At 38.4% G+C, this 18,645-nt stretch overlaps 3 protein-coding genes across 4 annotated transcripts; all 3 read left to right on the top strand.

Moving 5' to 3' along the window:
- The first annotated feature begins 682 nt into the window (after nt 1-682).
- On the top strand, nt 683-7,119 carry pigs (phosphatidylinositol glycan anchor biosynthesis, class S). The gene is made up of 12 exons (XM_052587738.1): nt 683-837; nt 1,065-1,204; nt 1,285-1,396; nt 1,473-1,562; nt 2,245-2,336; nt 2,409-2,646; nt 2,729-2,871; nt 3,483-3,597; nt 3,699-3,844; nt 5,890-5,990; nt 6,076-6,286; nt 6,402-7,119. The coding sequence occupies exons 1-12, from the start codon at nt 819-821 to the stop codon at nt 6,678-6,680; spliced, it is 1,686 nt and encodes a 561-aa protein (XP_052443698.1). The 5' UTR covers nt 683-818; the 3' UTR covers nt 6,681-7,119.
- Nucleotides 7,120-7,616: 497 nt separating this feature from the next.
- srsf1b (serine and arginine rich splicing factor 1b) lies at nt 7,617-10,586 on the top strand. Its single transcript, XM_052587739.1, has 4 exons — nt 7,617-8,026; nt 8,487-8,665; nt 9,355-9,527; nt 9,841-10,586. Exons 1-4 carry the CDS (start codon nt 7,836-7,838, stop codon nt 10,027-10,029), a joined length of 732 nt encoding a protein of 243 aa, XP_052443699.1. The 5' UTR covers nt 7,617-7,835; the 3' UTR covers nt 10,030-10,586.
- Nucleotides 10,587-10,736: 150 nt separating this feature from the next.
- dynll2b (dynein, light chain, LC8-type 2b) lies at nt 10,737-16,529 on the top strand. 2 transcript variants are annotated; one of them, XM_052587741.1, is made up of 3 exons: nt 10,737-11,682; nt 14,757-14,893; nt 16,022-16,529. In XM_052587741.1, the coding sequence occupies exons 2-3, from the start codon at nt 14,762-14,764 to the stop codon at nt 16,157-16,159; spliced, it is 270 nt and encodes an 89-aa protein (XP_052443701.1). In that variant the 5' UTR covers nt 10,737-11,682; nt 14,757-14,761; the 3' UTR covers nt 16,160-16,529. The 2 variants fall into 2 exon arrangements, with proteins under 2 accessions (XP_052443701.1, XP_052443700.1); XM_052587740.1 differs by lacking the exon at nt 10,737-11,682 and adding an exon at nt 12,377-12,539.
- The last annotated feature ends 2,116 nt before the right edge of the window (nt 16,530-18,645 follow it).

Below are 18,645 nucleotides of genomic sequence, written 5' to 3' on the forward strand. Positions count from 1 at the left end.
GAGACCTATTACAGATGTGTTTGATAAAATATTGTGTAACACATAATTCTTTATTTACTTAATTGTAGTAAAAATATAAAATTTTAATTACATAAATACATGTGATATGTACTAATACCCCACAGTTTATGAATTATATATATGTGTGTGTGTGTATGTATTTGTGTTCAACAGAAGTAAAAAGTCTTGCAGGTCTGAAACGATAAGAGGGTAAATTGTGACAGAATTTTCAGTGTTGGGTGAATTATCCCTTTAAATTAACAAAGGGTCTGGTTTTCATATATTTACCATTATTCATTAACTGTGGGGTATTAGTACATATCCCAAATGACTACCGCAAAAAATTATGGTAACCAAAATATCTTCGTGATCTGCAGAAGAAATAAACGCATATGGGTTTAACACGAAACGAGAATGAGTAAATAAAGACTTCATACAACTAATAACTAACCCTTTAAAAATGCCTTCTTTTTTTTTGTCTGTTTTTTTTACTGCGAGCCTGTTTTTATCTACCTATCTCATGATGCGAGCCAAATGAATTGGCTTTTTTAAGGAAGTGCGAATGACACTAAACCCGCCCCCTTTAACTCTGATTGGAGGCTCCTGTGCCTTCTTTTTTTTGTCTGTTTTTTTTACTGCGAGCCTGTTTTTATCTACCTATCTCATGATGCGAGCCAAATGAATTGGCTTTTTTAAGGAAGTGCGAATGACACTAAACCCGCCCCCTTTAACTCTGATTGGAGGCTCCTGTGCCATCTGTCGTCTGATTGGATAGAATCCTCCAATAGGGGGTTATGCGGTAGTCATTTCACACAGCAATGGCAGCCCTGCAGCTCGGTGAGTCCTGCTTTAATTCAAAACGATTTCCTCATTGTGCCTTCGAAATTATTTCAGTGCTCACCTATTTTCTATTTATTTTTTTGCCACAATTGTACATTTTAAAGTTACATTACACTAAATCCAAATGTCAGCGTAACGGTAGCTTAGTTGTGTTTAGCATGTTTTGAGTCAGGGTTGGTCTAGTTCCTATGTGGTCTCATTTCTTAGTGTTTTGTTCCTAACAGAGAAGCAGCGAGGGCGATCCGCTGCCCTGGCCATCGCTGCAGTGGTCATCGTGCTGGGAATCCCGCTCTGGTGGAAGACCACAGAGACCTACCGAGCCTGGCTCCCTTTCTCTGAGATCAGCGAGCTCGACTCCCTGCAGGTACTGCGTCCTTCCTCAGGACTGAGTCATGTTTGTCAATCCATTAGTCCAGCACTGATATGTTATCGTGTTTTTGACAGCTTCAGCTTAGTGTTGATATCGAGGTGGTCTTCTCTCGAGGAACACTGACCCCAGAACAGCAGAAAAGGTTTCCACATAGCCATGTCAATGAAAAGGAGCACCAAGTTGATGGTAAGTGATCAATTTCTGGAACTATTTGAAAGCTTCAGCATAAAATAATTAATCATTGCTCTCTTTTCCTCTTCAGCTAAAACAGGTTTGCGGTACAAATATGAAACCAGATATCGCACTGCCACTATAATGGAGGAAGACGCCTTGAATCAGCCCACTGCTGCAGGTTGAGTGGGTTTATTGTTACTAATAAATGATGGTTTAATCAGTTATTTGTTAATACCAATTCAATTATGTCTAATTTTATATTAGAGGATATATTGACTATACAGAAAGATTATAGAATTTTTTAATTGAAGTAATTCCCACTGACGGAAGAACAATTGCAATCACTTATACATTAAATCAATTGCAATCACTTATACATTAAATCTTCTTCTTCTTATCCATTATTATTTGCTTTCAGAGGAACTCTTAAAACTTGAATAGACTCCCGAAAGAACTAAATAGTTATAAATAATGTATTTTTGTCGTTTCTAAAAAAAAAAAAAATTGTTGTGAAATTGTAAAAATTGATATGGATTTTTGTGTAAGCTTTGAAATCATTTAACTTTTTCCAATTACCTGCCCAGGCACTACAGGTGGAAATTAGCCATTGTGGGTAAATTTGGCATTTGATCCTGTGTATAATTAATGTGCATTGTCCCTGAAATACAGTTTAAGGGACAAAAAAAGGCAAATATTAATAGTATTTGTTGAGTTAATCCGAACAAAGCTAATTTAAAATGAGCTGTTTTGGGTTTCTTCGGTTTTCTTTTTGTCACATCACTCATTTTTAAATGTGAATTCATTTTTCTATTGGTACGATGGAGTTTGTATCCCTGAGCTGTTGACTTGTCTCTCCACAGAGGCAGATCTGTCCTTACACATGCTCTCTGAGAGTTCTTGTGGGTCTGTGGTTGTATATGTGATCCCCGGGTCCTCCACCCTTCTGCCAGAGGTAAGATTCAGAGCATTTGTGGATTTTTACATACTGAAGCTCATTATGCTCATTCTGGCTGTTTACTTTCAGGATGTGAAGGTGTACGTGGGGCAACGGCGTACTGCGCTGCTGCGTTCTCCTCCCTTTAAAAGTTCTTGGAATCTGAAGGAAGTCCTATCAAATCTGGAGATGGAGGTGGAGCAGGTGGTCAGCACCATGTCCTTCGCTCACCAGGATATAGTAGCTGCTCTGAGCGACCGTGTCCGCATGACCAAAGTGACTAAGGAGAGTATGACAGACAGCATGCGGGCCATCAAATCCAGTCCTGGTGAGTATTATCCCTCATTGTGGCTTGTATTCTCAATAGCATACACATTTAATTATCTTCATCTAATTTCGGCTTCTCCTAGGCTATGAGATCACATTCAGCCTGCTCAACCCAGACCCAAAGTCACACAGTCTTCACTGGGATATCGAAGGCGCCGTTCAAAGCTACATTCAGCCTTTATTGAACAAACTTGCCCCCATTGCCAACTTTTCAGTGGACTCTCAGGTGCCTTAGAAACAATTACATTGTAGTTTGTGTGGTCTCTAACAAATATGACTCTTCACAGGACTGACCGAATATTCTGTACCTTGCAACGGTTACAAATGTGTGAACCCGAAGAGAATTTGCTGTACTGTTTATACAACAACAGATACATTTGCACAGCTATTAGAGCTGCTTTGTGTTTTTACACAAGAGAAATGAAGAAACATGGAGTGGTGCATGAGGATATTTTACAGCTTCAAGACTCATTCAGTCAGCTTTTAGAGTCAGAATTTAAATCGTTTATAATATTAATTTACTTTTTTTATTGATTTATTTGTATGTGTTTATAATCTTTACACATTTCACTTTCAATATTAAGTTTTTTACTAATGCCTAATTTGGTTTGCATTCATCAACTAAATTTTTTTTCACAAAAAAAAAAGTTGTTTCCTTTAATTTAATTTAATTTGAATTTATTTAAATTTAATGTGATAAACAGCTTTAGTTTAAAGCAGAGTTTAAATGAGCAAACATTGAAAAAATATCACTATATATTTATATCTTCTTATTTTTTATATAATTTTGTAAATACTGCCCACCCAAAGTTCTCCTCTTCTGTTTGTTCTTTTCAGATTCTGTACTATGCCGTTCTGGGGGTGAATCCTCGATTTGACAACAGTGTGTCAGCCTATACACTCAGTGCAGACAGCCTATCACATGTTATCAACCCTGTTGAGGCCAGACTAGGTGAGATTTGAGCTATAACTGAACCGATCTGCTTTTAATGAATGGTTTATTTTTTTTATGATCATTTAGATTTACACATACTGGTATTCTCTTTGACACAGGTTCCAATGCAGCTTCCTCTAACCCTGTCTTGAACTTCCTGCTATATGTGCCAGATGCCCACCACTCTCCTCTTTTCATCAGAGACCACGGCAAACGGGAGGTGCCCTCTAACGCCTTCCACAGCCCTCGTTGGGGCGGCATTATGGTACTGTCCAGATATATTCACTTAAGCATAGATTATGATGTTCGTTTTGCATTTCTCAGTGGCTAAGTTTACATGCACCCAAGAAAATCATTTTATAATCGACATTGTATTTCATGTTTCAGTTCAGGGTTTCTGTACTTACATTAAAGAAGACCTATTATGCCAATTTAAGGTGTCTCCAGAATGTGTCTTTGAAGATCCACCCCACAGATTATTTATTCTATCATTTTGAAAATGCCAATTTTGAGTGACAGCAGAAATGCACCGTTTTTGTGCATGTCTCTTTAAATGCAAATGAGCTGCTGCTCCCCGCCCCTTTTCCAGAATTGTAATGTGCCTTTACTGCTCGTTTCTTCAGTTACTCTTTTAAAAACCTCTGTCTGGTTTTTATTATCATGTTTAACATGCTGAAATCATGCGTTTTAAAAGGATACTCCACCCCACAAGGAAAATTTTGTCATTAATCATTTACCCCAATGTCGTTTCAAAACCGAAAAAAAGCTTTGTTCGTCTTCGGAACACATTTTAAGATATTTTGGATGAAAACCGGGAGGAAAATACACTGTCAATGTCCAGAAAAGTATGAATAGCATCGTCAGAATAGTCCATCTGCCATCAGTAGTTCAACCATAACATTACGAAGCAACGATAATTTATTCAACAATTCCTTTGTCAACGGTCTTCTCTCTCTACATCACTCAAACTGCATATGCTCTTCTGTGTCAGCCGGGCCACAATGATGCGCTGTTTTCTTTCAAATCAAAGCATAAATACGCATAGAAGAAACAGTGCATCCTTGTGGTGAGACTGAAACAGAAAAGCATAGGCAGTTTATTTACTTGGTAGTCTATGGGATAGTCTCAAGCCTCCTGGCTTTTCATCCAAAATATCTTAAATTGTGTTCCTGAAGACGAACAAACCTTTGGACCCATTCCGGGTTTGGAATGACATGGGGGTGATTAATGACAATTTTCATTTTGGGGTGGAGTATCCCTTTAAGACCATATCAGTTAAGACTTCTGATATAGACGGTTTCATCGGGCGCACGCGCCTGGACCTAAGTTAACTTCCGGTCTGTGTTGTGTATATCGGTCTGGCTGCGGTGCCATCTACAAACGCAGTTAAAGCCAAGGTGATGAGGAGACTTAAGTTGGGCTCAGGTGGCTGTGCTGCGGGATGTGTTTCCCATACATTTATTTATTTTTGGAGACTCGCCACAATTTTAAAACTGATCGATTTTCAAAAAGGCTTCGTTAAATAAACATGAGTAACGTTACATAACGTACTGCACGTTTAATAATAATAATTCCTTACATTTATGTTTAAATATCAAAAAGAGGTACGGGTGTTTTTATATCGCTGTATTTCTGAAAGAAGACTTGCATGTTATATGCGTGATAAAGCAGCGTGTGAGCGTACCAGCTCCGCTTTGTTTACAGCTGTTACTGGGGAAACCTCTATTTCTCGCGCTTTATGCCTGTGCTTTAAAACATCTCCTGTTGGCAAATAATGAATTAGCATTTTCATTAAGTCCGCCTGATCCACACAGAAAACACATTTTGTTTGTTATCAAAAAATACCTACTCTAGAGGGACTTGGCTGTTGTTATTGATTCTATTTGGAGTCTACCGGAAGTTAAGTTAGGTCCTCAAAAGCGCTCACGCGCATTAACGTTTGTTTATGTTGATGCCGTTGAAACCGTCTATACGGTTTAGTAAAAGCATACGTTTCTCTTTCATCTATCATTGTGTTTGAACTGTCAAATCCACACAAGTTTGTTAAAAACAAACAAGTTACAAGTCTGTGAAGGTAAAAGGCTGGGAAAGGAATCGCATGTTTATATTATATCTGTGTGGCATTCAGCAGTGTATACACAGTAAATAAATGAATAAATCCACAGTTCTCTTGTCTCTTCTGAGGCTGGGACTCTAGTGTTCTGTGGTCGTCAGATTTTCATGATGTGTTACCTTTAGATATTGTGAATTACATTATATGAGATAACGTGAATGTGCTGGATGTCTTTTATCTGTCATCTGTGTCCCCAGGTGTACAATGTGAATGAAATGTACGGACCTGAAACTGAACGTCCTGTAGATATCAACATTAATATGTCTAAAGTGATGGGTGTGTTTTTGGCACAGTTACGGTTAGTACTTCCACTGATGTAAGTAAAAAAAACCTGGTTTGCCCAGATGAAAGTGTTTTATTTCACTTTATCATTTTGTTTCTAGGCTCATGCTGGGAGTGCAGCATACTCATCCTCCCACAGGCTTTGTGCTGCAGAGTCCGGGCAGCGCTGGCCTGTCTGATTGGGAGCTGGACCGACTCCTGTGGAGCCGCAGTGTGGAGAACATCGCCACCGCCAGCACCACCATCACCTCGCTGGCTCAGCTCCTCGACCAGATCGGAAACATCGTCATCAATGACAACATCGCACAGCAGGTGGGAGGACTAGATGTTCATAGTTCATCACAAAATGAAATGGTTCCCCTGTAACATTTTGTTCTCGACAGTAGGAATTGTAAAATGCACAATTTTGCTATTATTTCTCACACAGGTTTCTAGTGCAGTGACGTCGCTCCAGTCTGCTGTCGCCGAGTTGGAGGCTGGGAACCTTGCCTTTGCGCTTCAATACAGCAGGGAGGCCATTTTGGCTTCAGAGAGGGCCTTTTTCGACCCCTCTCTTTTACATCTTCTTTATTTTCCAGATGATCAGAAATTCGCCATCTATATTCCTCTTTTCCTACCCATGTGTGTACCTATTGTGCTCTCGCTACTGAAAATTGTGAGTGAAGCTAAGAAAAGGCGAGCAGATAAACAAGCCAAAAGTGACTGAGAAACCAACGGCTTGTTTTATGCATAAAATGTAAAAAAAACACATCATAGAGATGTTAAAAAAACACACTCATTAATTAAAAGATGATGTGTGTGGTGTACATTTACACTTTATTTATTAGACCAATAGTCTAACGGTCATTGGATGAAAAAGAAAAAGTGCAGTTGGAAATTTGGTTTCTGCCTCTGTTGCACTGCATGTCCTGTTTTAACACTGTAAGACTGTATTGTTTTTTCAAGGGATTCATAGTTGCAAACGTAAAATGCGAGATTTTTTTTTAGATATAAAACATTCTAATGTTCATTGACATTACAATAATTTTGTGGGTACAAAAGTGTTTGGGTTGATGTGTGTTAACTTTAAAATGAGTTTGTGTAGAGATCCAGGAATGATGCCATGTGACAATTATTTTCAGTTGTATTAAATTCTAAAGTGAAAACCTGATGTTTATATATATATAACTGTCTTAATTGTTTGTTTTACAATTTAACTTAAAACCAAGTGAAAGTGCTGTATTTACACCATGAACAACGGAATTTATATAATGAAAAATAATATTAGCTCACTATAGTACTATTTAGAGATATAGTATACTGCATACTGGATTGATGCACTAAAATTGCACCAATGGGATTTTTTAAGGGTACGTGTTACATGATATAATCATTTTATCGCTGTTATAAATTAGTGTTACAGAAAAAGAAATGTGTTAGGCACTGCTTTTATACAGTCTATGGTTAGGCACTATGACAGTCTCAATGAACATTAATTATTTTAAATTTAGACCTGAGGGTGCATGTCCCTCACATTATACGAGAACATACGAAGAAAACGTCATACGAGTTTAAAACAACATTATCATCCAAATAAAATAACAGTTTCCGTTGAATCACTAAAGCTGCCGCAGTACTGCCACGCAAGCACGTATCCTTCCGCGTTGCGTCGCTCCTCCGCGCAAGCGCGACTAGCGAGCTGCGTTGAGGGAGAAAGGGAAGGCGCCATATTGGGAGGGATCGTTTTGTTTTCTTTGCGAGATATGGAATATAACCTATAGTATTGGTTTGTGAACGTATATAGATACAGGGGGTGCTAACGGATTTATTTTTTGTCATCGTTACAAATTTTCAACGTCGTTTGCGTAAATTCTGGTTTAAAATGTCAGGGGGTGTGATTCGAGGGCCTGCAGGGAACAACGACTGTCGGATTTACGTTGGTAATTTACCCCCCGATATTCGCACCAAGGACGTGGAGGATGTGTTTTATAAATATGGAGCCATTCGGGATATCGACCTTAAAAACAGAAGAGGAGGTCCGCCGTTTGCGTTCGTGGAGTTCGAGGACCCGAGGTAACGTTAACTGTAACGTTAGACACGCAATTGACGCAAACAAACCAGGCCTAGCCAGAAGCTATCGTGCTCATGTATTGCTCAAGAATACACAAAAATAGTCGATGTTATCTCTCTTAACGTATTTTATTATATGAATACGTGTTTTATACGCAAATACTAGCTTTTTATATTAATTGCTTAACCTTATTTACGGCGTGGAAATCCGTCAGCTAAGTTAGGTCATAACACGGAAGTTTATTAAGTAACGTCAACGTATCTAAGTTAACGTATCAACCAAGCTACAATTCTGAGAAATATACAAAACACTTAAGTTTGCAAGTTATTTTCATTAATTGCTTAAATTTTGTAAATACCATTGTCAATCGTACCACGTTTAGATTGAGTATAACATTCTGCGCATGCGCATACCGTGAGGATTGTTTTATCGTGCTCCACTGATCGTTTTCTGTGTTTGCAGAGATGCGGAGGATGCTGTGTATGGACGAGATGGCTATGACTATGATGGCTATCGTCTTCGAGTGGAGTTCCCCAGGAGTGGCAGGGGAGGTGGAAGAGGTGGAGGTGGTGGAGTTGGAGCTCCCAGAGGCAGATATGGCCCTCCATCCAGGCGTTCAGAGTACAGGGTCATAGTGTCAGGTGAGTGCACAGCCATAGTGTTTGGCATCATTATCATACAACATAAGGTCTTTTCACACATAACAGTGTATGGATGTGCACAGATGCATACTTTTTTTTTTTTTTTTGCTTTAGACTTGATTCCATCAAGTAGGAGGACAACATGTTTTATATTTTAAGCCAATTTTAGTAATTATTTTCATTTGTCATGTGTCTCCTAGAAGGGGGGGGGGGGGTACATTTCTGCATGAGTTTTATTTTTCTCTATGATCCTTTATTCTTTAATGTTTTTTTCCTTCTGTTTGGCTGCTGTCATATTTGCTGTGCATTTACTGTATGTGATATTAGTGTTACCTGTTCCTTACTTGAGGGAAAAAAAGCACACCAACTAACCCGAATAGATGGCATAAATCAGTTTATTTTACAGATTTATTAAGTACAATTAACTAATTATTTTAGTAAATAATTGAATTGCAGAAACTATTATGCATGCATTTACTATCTTTAAATGGTGTGATTATCATAAGGATCTTTTGCACTGCAGGAAAGCTCTCGTAGCTGTCAAAAGTACCCACAAATTAACCTGGGTATGCAAATTCAGGATTTCTGTCGTACTGCTTTCTTGAAATGGTCACTGGTTGGAGTAATAATTCTTGTGCTGTTCATTAAAAGAAGGATCTATTTATGTAATGGTTATATTTTCTGTCCAGGACTTCCTCCTAGTGGCAGCTGGCAGGACCTAAAGGATCACATGCGTGAAGCAGGTGATGTATGTTATGCTGACGTTTTCCGAGATGGCACCGGCGTTGTGGAGTTTGTGCGCAAAGAAGACATGACCTACGCCGTTCGAAAGCTGGATAACACTAAGTTCCGGTCACATGAGGTAGGTGTGAGTTTGTAAACGTTGACCGCCATTGGACAGGACAGGGCATAGCTTAAGGATTTGGGAATATCAAGGTAAGCTTGATGTCAGAGACCTATGATGGAGCCACATGGACTAGGAGGATCCATGGAATGGCTCTTTTAAATGTAAGTGATTTTATCAGTGGGCCACATCTGGAATGATGTGTAATTTTGATGTAGTGCTAAATCAAAAGAAAAAAGATCTTATTTAGATTTGCCAAGTGAGTCTTGAATTAGAAGTAACCTGACACTGGTAGTTCCTTGTTAGAAAGTGTCCCATTTATGTTCCTCAGGGAGAGACGGCTTACATTCGCGTAAAGGTGGATGGCCCGCGCAGCCCCAGTTACGGGCGCTCGCGTTCACGCAGCCGCAGCAGGAGTCGCAGCCGGAGCAACAGCCGCAGTCGCAGCTACTCTCCACGCCGCAGCCGAGGATCACCGCGTTACTCGCCCCGCCACAGCCGCTCCCGTTCCCGCACCTAAACACCCACATCCCAGCTAGCTGGCTGGCCACAATCATACACACTGTGTCGCCCTCTATTGGACCCACTGTTGTACTTCATTGCTCTTTTGACTTTTCTCTCCACTTTCCCGTTTGCTTTCCCTCATCTTTGGTTTGTTAGTTGTTTTTTATTATTTGACTGTCATTCTGCTAATGACAGCTATGTGTAGCTATGTAGATGGTCTCCTTTCTCTTCTCTCTTTCCAGTCCTTCCTTTTTTCTTTTTTTTTTTTTCTTGTCTGTCTTCTTTCCCATGACCCTGTTTGTGTCTTTGTCTTGCATTCTCATTTTAACTGGATCTTCATACTCATCCCTTGTACTCTATTTGACATGTTTGACGAGGGACATGTTGAAATGCTTTAAATTGTTGTATGTGTGACTAATTAATTTGCTACTGTTTTATTTTGTTAATGATGCTTCATTACTGGCTTTTTTGGAGTGGGATAATTTTTTCGTTGGAAAACTTGTTCTACTTCTACCTTTTCATGTTTTTCTATAGACAACAGAAGAGCAGGATTAAAGAAAGCTTTGGATTAAAGGATTTTGAAGCACAGTTCATTCATATTAGGATATTTGGAGGAGGAGGAGCAGGCATTTCATTTAAGGAGGCAATGGTATGACGGCAAGCGGCTTTAGTCACCTTCAAAAAGGCAGTTGTTTTTTTTACAAACTTCCAGTACTCTGGATTTTCTTAGTTCAGTAACATTAGTTTTGCTTTACCATTCTTCCTCCCTTCACAACACTCCCCTTCCCTGTTTAATTTACCTTTTCTCACTGGTCATTGCTGCTAAGCATGCATGTGTACTGTCTGGATGTTGCTTGTGCATACATCAAGACAGCATTTTTTATTCGTTTTTGGGTGTTTCGTTTTAAATACAAAAACATTTTTGCCTGTTGTCTAAAATGTGTTGGGATTAGACCACTATTGAACTCCCATGTAGATATATCATTATAGACAAGATAGTCTTGCCATGTGCAGTTGTTCTCATGTAAATTGTGTATTTGTCTTGTTTTTTCTAGGTTAGATTTGCTTGTTTTTCCAATGAATAAGCACAATTTAATGTGTTTAGGTGGTGCTCTAAACCTCTTCGAGAGCATATCATAGTCTGGTATCCTTTTTGTCATTTACACAGGAGAAAATACATTAAAAATACCGCTCCTATGATCAGTTTTTAGAAGCTTTCAATAATAGAAGCTCTTTATTTAGCTGTGATTCTAACTTGTTACCTCCCTCTCTTTGATTTTGCTGGTATTCAAAGGTTTGGATTGGAGGAGGGGCTCACTGTGTCCCGATCCTTGGAGCCGGATCAGTTCAGGATCAGGAGCAGGATTAGGATTAGGATAAGGATGGATACAAACATGGAGCGGGATCAATTTACCGGGAACGGGAACCATAGGAGAGGATCCCAACCCCAGCCCCGCATCCCCCCCACCAAACCACAGTTAAAGGATACTTGATGTCATAATTGGCTTCTCTAGAACCAAATTCATTTTTTCTTTTTTCGTGGAGCCCCATTGATGCGCGCAGAAGGGATCCAGGTGCCTCTTTTATTTTTGAGAGATTTGTTTTTTTTGGTATAAAAGAAGCAGAGCAAGGAACCAGAAGGCTGGATGGAATCGGCATGAGGAGTGTGGTAAATAGGGGGGAGTTCGTGGGAGGGTGGTATAATAGGCACATATTCAGGGGGATGTTGTAGTTTATTTAGGGTTTCAAAAAAATAACTTCAATTAACATTTGTTGGCATTTGCTGTGTTGGCAGTGGTGTTTCTTTCTCCCCAAAATTGGCTAATTTATATTTCTAGATTGTAGTGTGGTGTTTTTTTCTCTCTTTCACCCTTCTTTAAATAAAGATTGAATGTTCAATTGAAGTGTTCCGTTTTCTTCATTTTAGAACTATGCTCACTGACCGATACAATCATGTGTGTTTATGGAAGACTCGGAGGTCAGTACATAGTAAATTAAACAAGTAGTTTGGCACACAAACCAACATATTGTCTTAGGTGTAGATTAGTATGTTGAAATATGTATTTGAGATGTTATGAAATGTTTGGTTGATTCCATATGTAAACAATATTTAAGACAGTGAACATAATGTTTAGTAACCAGTAAGTGACGTAGAAACTTGACCTCTCAAATAGTGTGGTAAACAAATTGGATAATAGTTCACAGGAATCAATACCTTTGGCCTGATGATGTGAGGTTCTGAGTCCAGACGGCCCTGGTGCATTGTGGGATGAAATAAAATGCGGGCAGTGAGAAGCTAGTGGAAAACGCTCGTAACACGCGGGGAGAGGATCGACGTGAGCCAATCAGAGAGCCGGTGCAGTGCGGTGGGCGGGTCTCCACGGGTTTGTGACGCGAAGTTGGGTATGAGTTACGAGCGCAGCCGCATGGGTCGAGTTACGACTGAAAGAGTAAGTCGAGCGTGAACACAGCGGCTCTAAACAGCCTGCGTTAAACAGTATTCCAGAGTAACCGCATCAAGAGAGGGTGAGCTATGTGTTTTTGTTTACTATGCATGCATCCGAAGTGTTGACCATGTAGCTCGTGACAGAGAGAAAAAAAAAACATTTATGCATTTGGGAAGTTTAGTAAATGTATTCAAACGAAGCATCATGGACGCAGCACTCGCCTCTGCCTGTACTCTGAAGCAATTCGCCTTTAAATAATTGTAATTGTTGGATTTGAGGCGCTGTTGGGAAGAAATAAGCTGCGTAAAATGTTTTTTGTAGAGAATAATTAGGGCGGTGGCGTGAAATGAAAGTTATAACTGTTCGGCGTCTGGAGAAAAATGTTACGTAATTCCGATCGCGAGAGCGTTGAGAGCAGATGCTGAAGACATCAGCACCGTATGACTTTAATGAACTCATCTCTAGACACCAGAGTATTTTGTTGACATGGCAGCACTTGGGTGAAAGTTACTTCAATTTGTCTTGTAAAATAGCCAAAGCTTGCAACACATAGTTATATCAGCTTTGTGTGATTCCCTCTCCATGACCTTATCAAAGACAGACACCTGTGCTTTGTGAATTATTAATTGTGCTTTGCAGCATAATTTACTCTCACTTTCATTCTGCCCAATGAAATTTAATTCTTAACTCTTGCATCCTGTTACTTATGTAACTGCTTCGGACATTCTGCTCTTGTACGTTATCATTTAAAAAGTCCGATTATCGGTTCGGCCAGTATTATTGCCGATATTCACACTTTTCTACTAAGCTGACAAATCTTTTAGCAAATGTTTGGTTAAAAACATTTGTAGTTGTCAAAATTATTAGCTTGTCAATAATAGTAGCAATAATGGTTATACAAATATTTTTATATCAATCGTTTTTATTGTTAATAATTAAATTTTAAAATTAAAATGCATTAGTTTCTATAATTTTTTATACATTTAATAGGGAGCTATTTTTTTTTTTCCAAACACACTTCCATGTGCCATTGGCTAGTCAAGCAAATAGTACCGCCCTAAACTTATGTGAATGGTTCAGCCAATTTTGTTGGGATGTATTTAAAGTGCCACATTAATTATAGTTTTCAGGGAAATTAAATGACAAATGGCTTTGAGTTTTATTGGCATAGTAAGCAAGGGCAGGAGCAAAAAAAAAAAAAAAAACATTTCAGTTTAAAAATAACTGCTGTGATAATTTTTTATTGTACACATTTAATTAATGAAGTTTTATTATTATATATTTTTCTTTTCTTTTTTCAAGAAGCAGAAATCAAATCAGTTACTTGACCAATTTTTTCAACTGTGTGCTATTGGTCAGTCAAGCAAATCTTCCCGCCCCAAACTTATGCAATTGGTTGAGCCAAATTTGCTGTGCTGGCATGTTTTGATAGATAAACTGTTTAGGGAAATTAAACTATGAGTGGTTTTAGTGTTACTGCATACTAAGCAAGGATGGATAAAAGAAAACAACACATGTCCGCTTCAGAATAACCTATAGTTATGAGTCATCCCAAACTATATTGGTAAATCTCTAACTCTAAATGTCAGTTTTACTGAATGCAAGTGATTTGAAATGTGTCTGATGTACATGACCTCTTGGTTGCATATGCGGTTGGCCTTGGTTTAGTTTCATGTCAGTAAATCGCTGGATTAAGATCTGGTTTCTCATATATCCTCCTCACTGAATGGATTTGATCAACCTTCTCCCTCTCCTGGGCCCAACACTAGGAGTCTTGTGGAGACGGAGCTGATTGAGGTGGCCTCCTTTTTGTCAAATCATGACTGCACCTTTCCTTTTTAGTGAATGCACTAGTTCCTTAATAAGCTGATTGGAAAGGTAGATGAATCCGTAAACTCAGACAGGTCCCAGAACACACCATTTACATCTGAATTTGCCATTAAAAAAGCTGACAAGCGATTACAGTGAGCCAGGCCCTATTTTTATATGTAACTGATAGCTGTGTGCGAATATTTCAAACTTTTCCAAATGCAGTTAAGTTTTTGAGATTTCATCATTGTTAACTTACAAAAAATTTACCGTTTCATGATTTTAAATGAGAAATGCAGTTCTTTAAGGTGAAGGTTTCCTTTTTCTGATGTTTAAATACCTTTTCCCCTCGTAACTTTGTGGCGCTGTTAAACAAGAAAGCTTTAAGTAGCTGATTCAGCGATATGATCAAGGTTCTTCATCGTTCTTATGACTGTTTACCAGACTGTCAGTGAATCCCCTTTGCCTTTTCTCTTCATATTCACAGCCATCATGACTGACAGGAAGGCAGTAATAAAGAACGCTGACATGTCGGAGGACATGCAGCAGGATGCAGTGGATTGTGCCACACAGGCCATGGAGAAGTACAACATTGAGAAGGACATTGCTGCATATATCAAAAAGGTCACCCATCCACAGAATATTTGTGATTGACACCTCCACAGACTTTATAAAAAAAAAATATATATATATATATCCTACTTCATCTTCATTCTTAGAAAGATTCAACAGCATGAGTAGTTCACCCAAAAATGAAAATGTATTCACCCTCAGGATATCCAATTTGTTTTCTAATCAGAACAGATTTGAAGAAATTCAGCATTACGTTATTTGCACACCAGTGGATCCTCTGCAGTGAATGGGTGCCGTCAGAATGAGATTCCAAACAGCTGATAAAAACAGAAGCTTAAAGCTACGTTCTTGTAATAAACATCATTAACTTCAAATATTTGCTTCCAACTAAATATGAGTCATTTATCCATAATATTGCTTTCTCCTGTGTGAAGTCATCTCATATGATTTAGGAGAGAAATATACAGTACACCGCACTGTTAATAAGTAAAAACCATTCTAAACGACTATGTAGGTGGATTTTCACATGAGAGGACAACAGGGGAACCATTTTTTTCCACTGGAGGAAGCAGCATTATTGATTATGGACTTGTATTTTGGACAAGTGACAGTTTAAAGTTAAAACACGTTGGTGCATTTGTTCTTTTTGAAAGATGCAGCTTTCCACTTGACATGGCAATTTCTTTATGAATTGTGATGTTTTTATCAGCTGTGTGGACTCTCATTCTGATGGCACCCATTCACTGCAGAGGATCCATTTGTGAGCAAGTTATGTAATGCTATAATTCTCCAATTCTGTTACAATGAGATCTTGGATGGCCTGAGAATAAGAGAATTTTCAGTAAACTTGAATCTTTAGGTGAACCATTCCTTTTAACTGTTTGATTTCAAATAGTAGAAACAAAAATACCTCAAAAAAATATTCTTTAACTTTGTAATACACGTCAATACTTTGAAACTAATGCTTAGCTAAACCTTTCATTGGCCCCATCCCCCAAATGTATTATGTAACATTACTTTTTAATGAAGTGTACATTATTTTAATGTATTTGCAATATGCACATCATAAAGTATGTAGATGCATTAATATGGTACTATACACTGTTGTTGTAGCCCAGGACTCCTGGAATGCTCTTGCTCCTAGTAAAAGTATAAATTACTGTTCTTGCTTTTCAACAGGAGTTCGATAAGAAGTATAATCCGACATGGCATTGTATTGTGGGACGGAACTTTGGCAGTTATGTGACACATGAAACTAAGCATTTCATCTACTTTTACTTGGGTCAAGTGGCTATTCTGCTCTTCAAATCAGGCTGAGGGAACCGCTGTCATTCATGAAAGTTGGATATCAACTCCAAACCTGGACTGTGACACACTGATGGCTCGAGCCACACTCTACATAAACACACACACACACACACACACACACGCTTACATTCTCTCCCACATACACATTCATGAATTTAGCTATAGAGGCTGTGCATTAATGCATGGACCGTGTATATTATTTAATTTGTACATGTTGCAATACAGTAACTTTTTTTTGCTTTCTGTAGTTGCACGAGTTAACGCAACAAGATGATTTTTTGTTAGTTTTTTTCGAAGTCCAAATTTGTTTTGCACTGAAGTTGTACAAAATGCTTTGACCGCTGCCTTTAAATTATATTAAAGAATGATATGTCATGCATATTTTGGGTATAAAGTTAATTATTAATTATTATGATTATTGTAGATCCAAACAGAATTGTCTGCATTCCATTTCTAGTTAATGACTGTTCCTAACCCCAGTTTTATGATGTAAAATGAAATTACAGTGCCGCTTTTTGCATTATAATGTAACATGATCCATTGTCTTCATTTGCTTCTTACTGAAGTGTAGCTCCAGATTTGAACAAACTTCACTATCTCAGGAGACAAGGGCTCTTTTGCTGAGGTAGGGAGAATGCAGGCTGGGTTCAGTTACTAATGAGCAAACCTGTCTGGAAACAAGGAGCCATTATTGTGATACAGTACCTCTTGAACTTCAAGGACACACATTTACTGAAGCCTTTGGTGCTTTTATAACCATTTTTGCCCTTTTATGAATTATGTGTATATATTTAAACATGTCAACCTTGCAAACTGCTTTGTCATGACACAATAGCCCTCCCAGCTGAGTGGCATTCCTACTCTAAATATTTAATACAGTGATGAGTTCAGTCTTTTCTCTAGCTCTGTACATGCGGTCGGACTGCTGTCTGCTTTCAAATGCAGTGATGTAACCAGTCTGAGGAGACATTATTTTATACAGCATAAATTGCATGCACCACACTCATAAATTGAAAACATGCAGGAAAAAAATCTAAATATTTCTCACTTTTAAAGAATGACAGATTTTGACATTTTCTTTCTTATGTTGACATTTCCAGTTGAAACGGTCAGTTGGGGTGGTGGCAAGTGGTACGAAGTGCAAGTATTTGAAGTATTTTTGACACTTTCTTAAAGAGTTTATCAACAATTAATCAAACTAACCAGCTACAAGGTGAATCAGAACATTACAAACTTTGATTTGAAACAAAAAAAGATGACAGTACAGAAGAGTACTTAACGGCTTCAGTGCGAGACAGGACTTCACACGAAGCCTTGTGAATGACAACTTACCAAATAAAACAATCAAATAAAAGAAGTATGTAACCATTGTATAATATGTTGAAGTATATACAGTATTGGGAATGTTACTTTGGAAATATAAAATATAATATAAGTTACACTATTTAAAGAAGCCCTAATTTGGGTTATGAAAGGTTCATATTTTGATTTTGAGAGTCCCCAATAACAGGTTGACATGCATGCAAGGTCAAAAAACACTTTGATCTTATCAAGTCAAGTAACCTTTATTTATATAGCACTTAAAAAAAAATACATTGCATCAAAGTAACTGAACAACATTAATTAGGAAAACAGTGTCTCAATAATGCAAAATGATAGTTAAAGGAAGTTCACCATTGAATTCAGTGATGTCATCTCTGTTCAGTTAAATAGTGTCTGTGCATTTATTTGCAATCAAGTCAATGATATCGCTGTAGATGAAGTGACCCCAACTAAGCAAGCGAGAGGCGACAGCGGCAAGGAACCGAAACTCCATCGGTGACAGAATGGAGAAAAAACCTTGGGAGAAACCAGGCTCAGTTGGGGGGCCAGTTCTCCTCTGACCAGACGAAACCAGTAGTTCAATTCCAGGCTGCAGCAGAGTCAGATTGTGCAGAAGAATCATCTGTTTCCTGTGGTCTTGTCCCGATGGTTGTCTGAGACAAGGTCTTTACAGGGGATCTGTATCTGGGGCTCTAGCTGTCCTGGTCTCCGCTCTCTTTCAGGGATGTAGAGGTGCTGATCCACCATCTGGTCTGGATACGTACTGGATCTGGGTGACTGCAGTGACCCTCTGATCTGGATACAGACTGGATCTGGTGGCTACGGTGACCTCGGAATAAGAGAGAAACAGAAAAATATTAGCGTAGATGCCATTCTTCTAATGATGTAGAAAGTACATAGGGTGTTATGTGAAGTGTTTCCGGTTCCGGTTTACCTAATTAATGCAGCCTAAAAATCCTTTAACAGATTTGAATATTAAAAGCATATTAGTATGTTATGTGTAAGCCAGGTTGAAAAGACGGGTCTTTATAATACTATTATAATATAATATAATACTTATAATACTAACTTTATACACAGTGCACTTTCAGATTCAATAATTGCAGGATGTTTTCATTCACTTAAAGCTGTGTTACACACTATATGGAAGATCCTTTTCAAAAGTCCATAAT

Source organism: Carassius gibelio, chromosome B21, assembly GCF_023724105.1.
Source record: "Carassius gibelio isolate Cgi1373 ecotype wild population from Czech Republic chromosome B21, carGib1.2-hapl.c, whole genome shotgun sequence".
In the NCBI taxonomy this organism is placed as follows: domain Eukaryota; kingdom Metazoa; phylum Chordata; class Actinopteri; order Cypriniformes; family Cyprinidae; genus Carassius; species Carassius gibelio.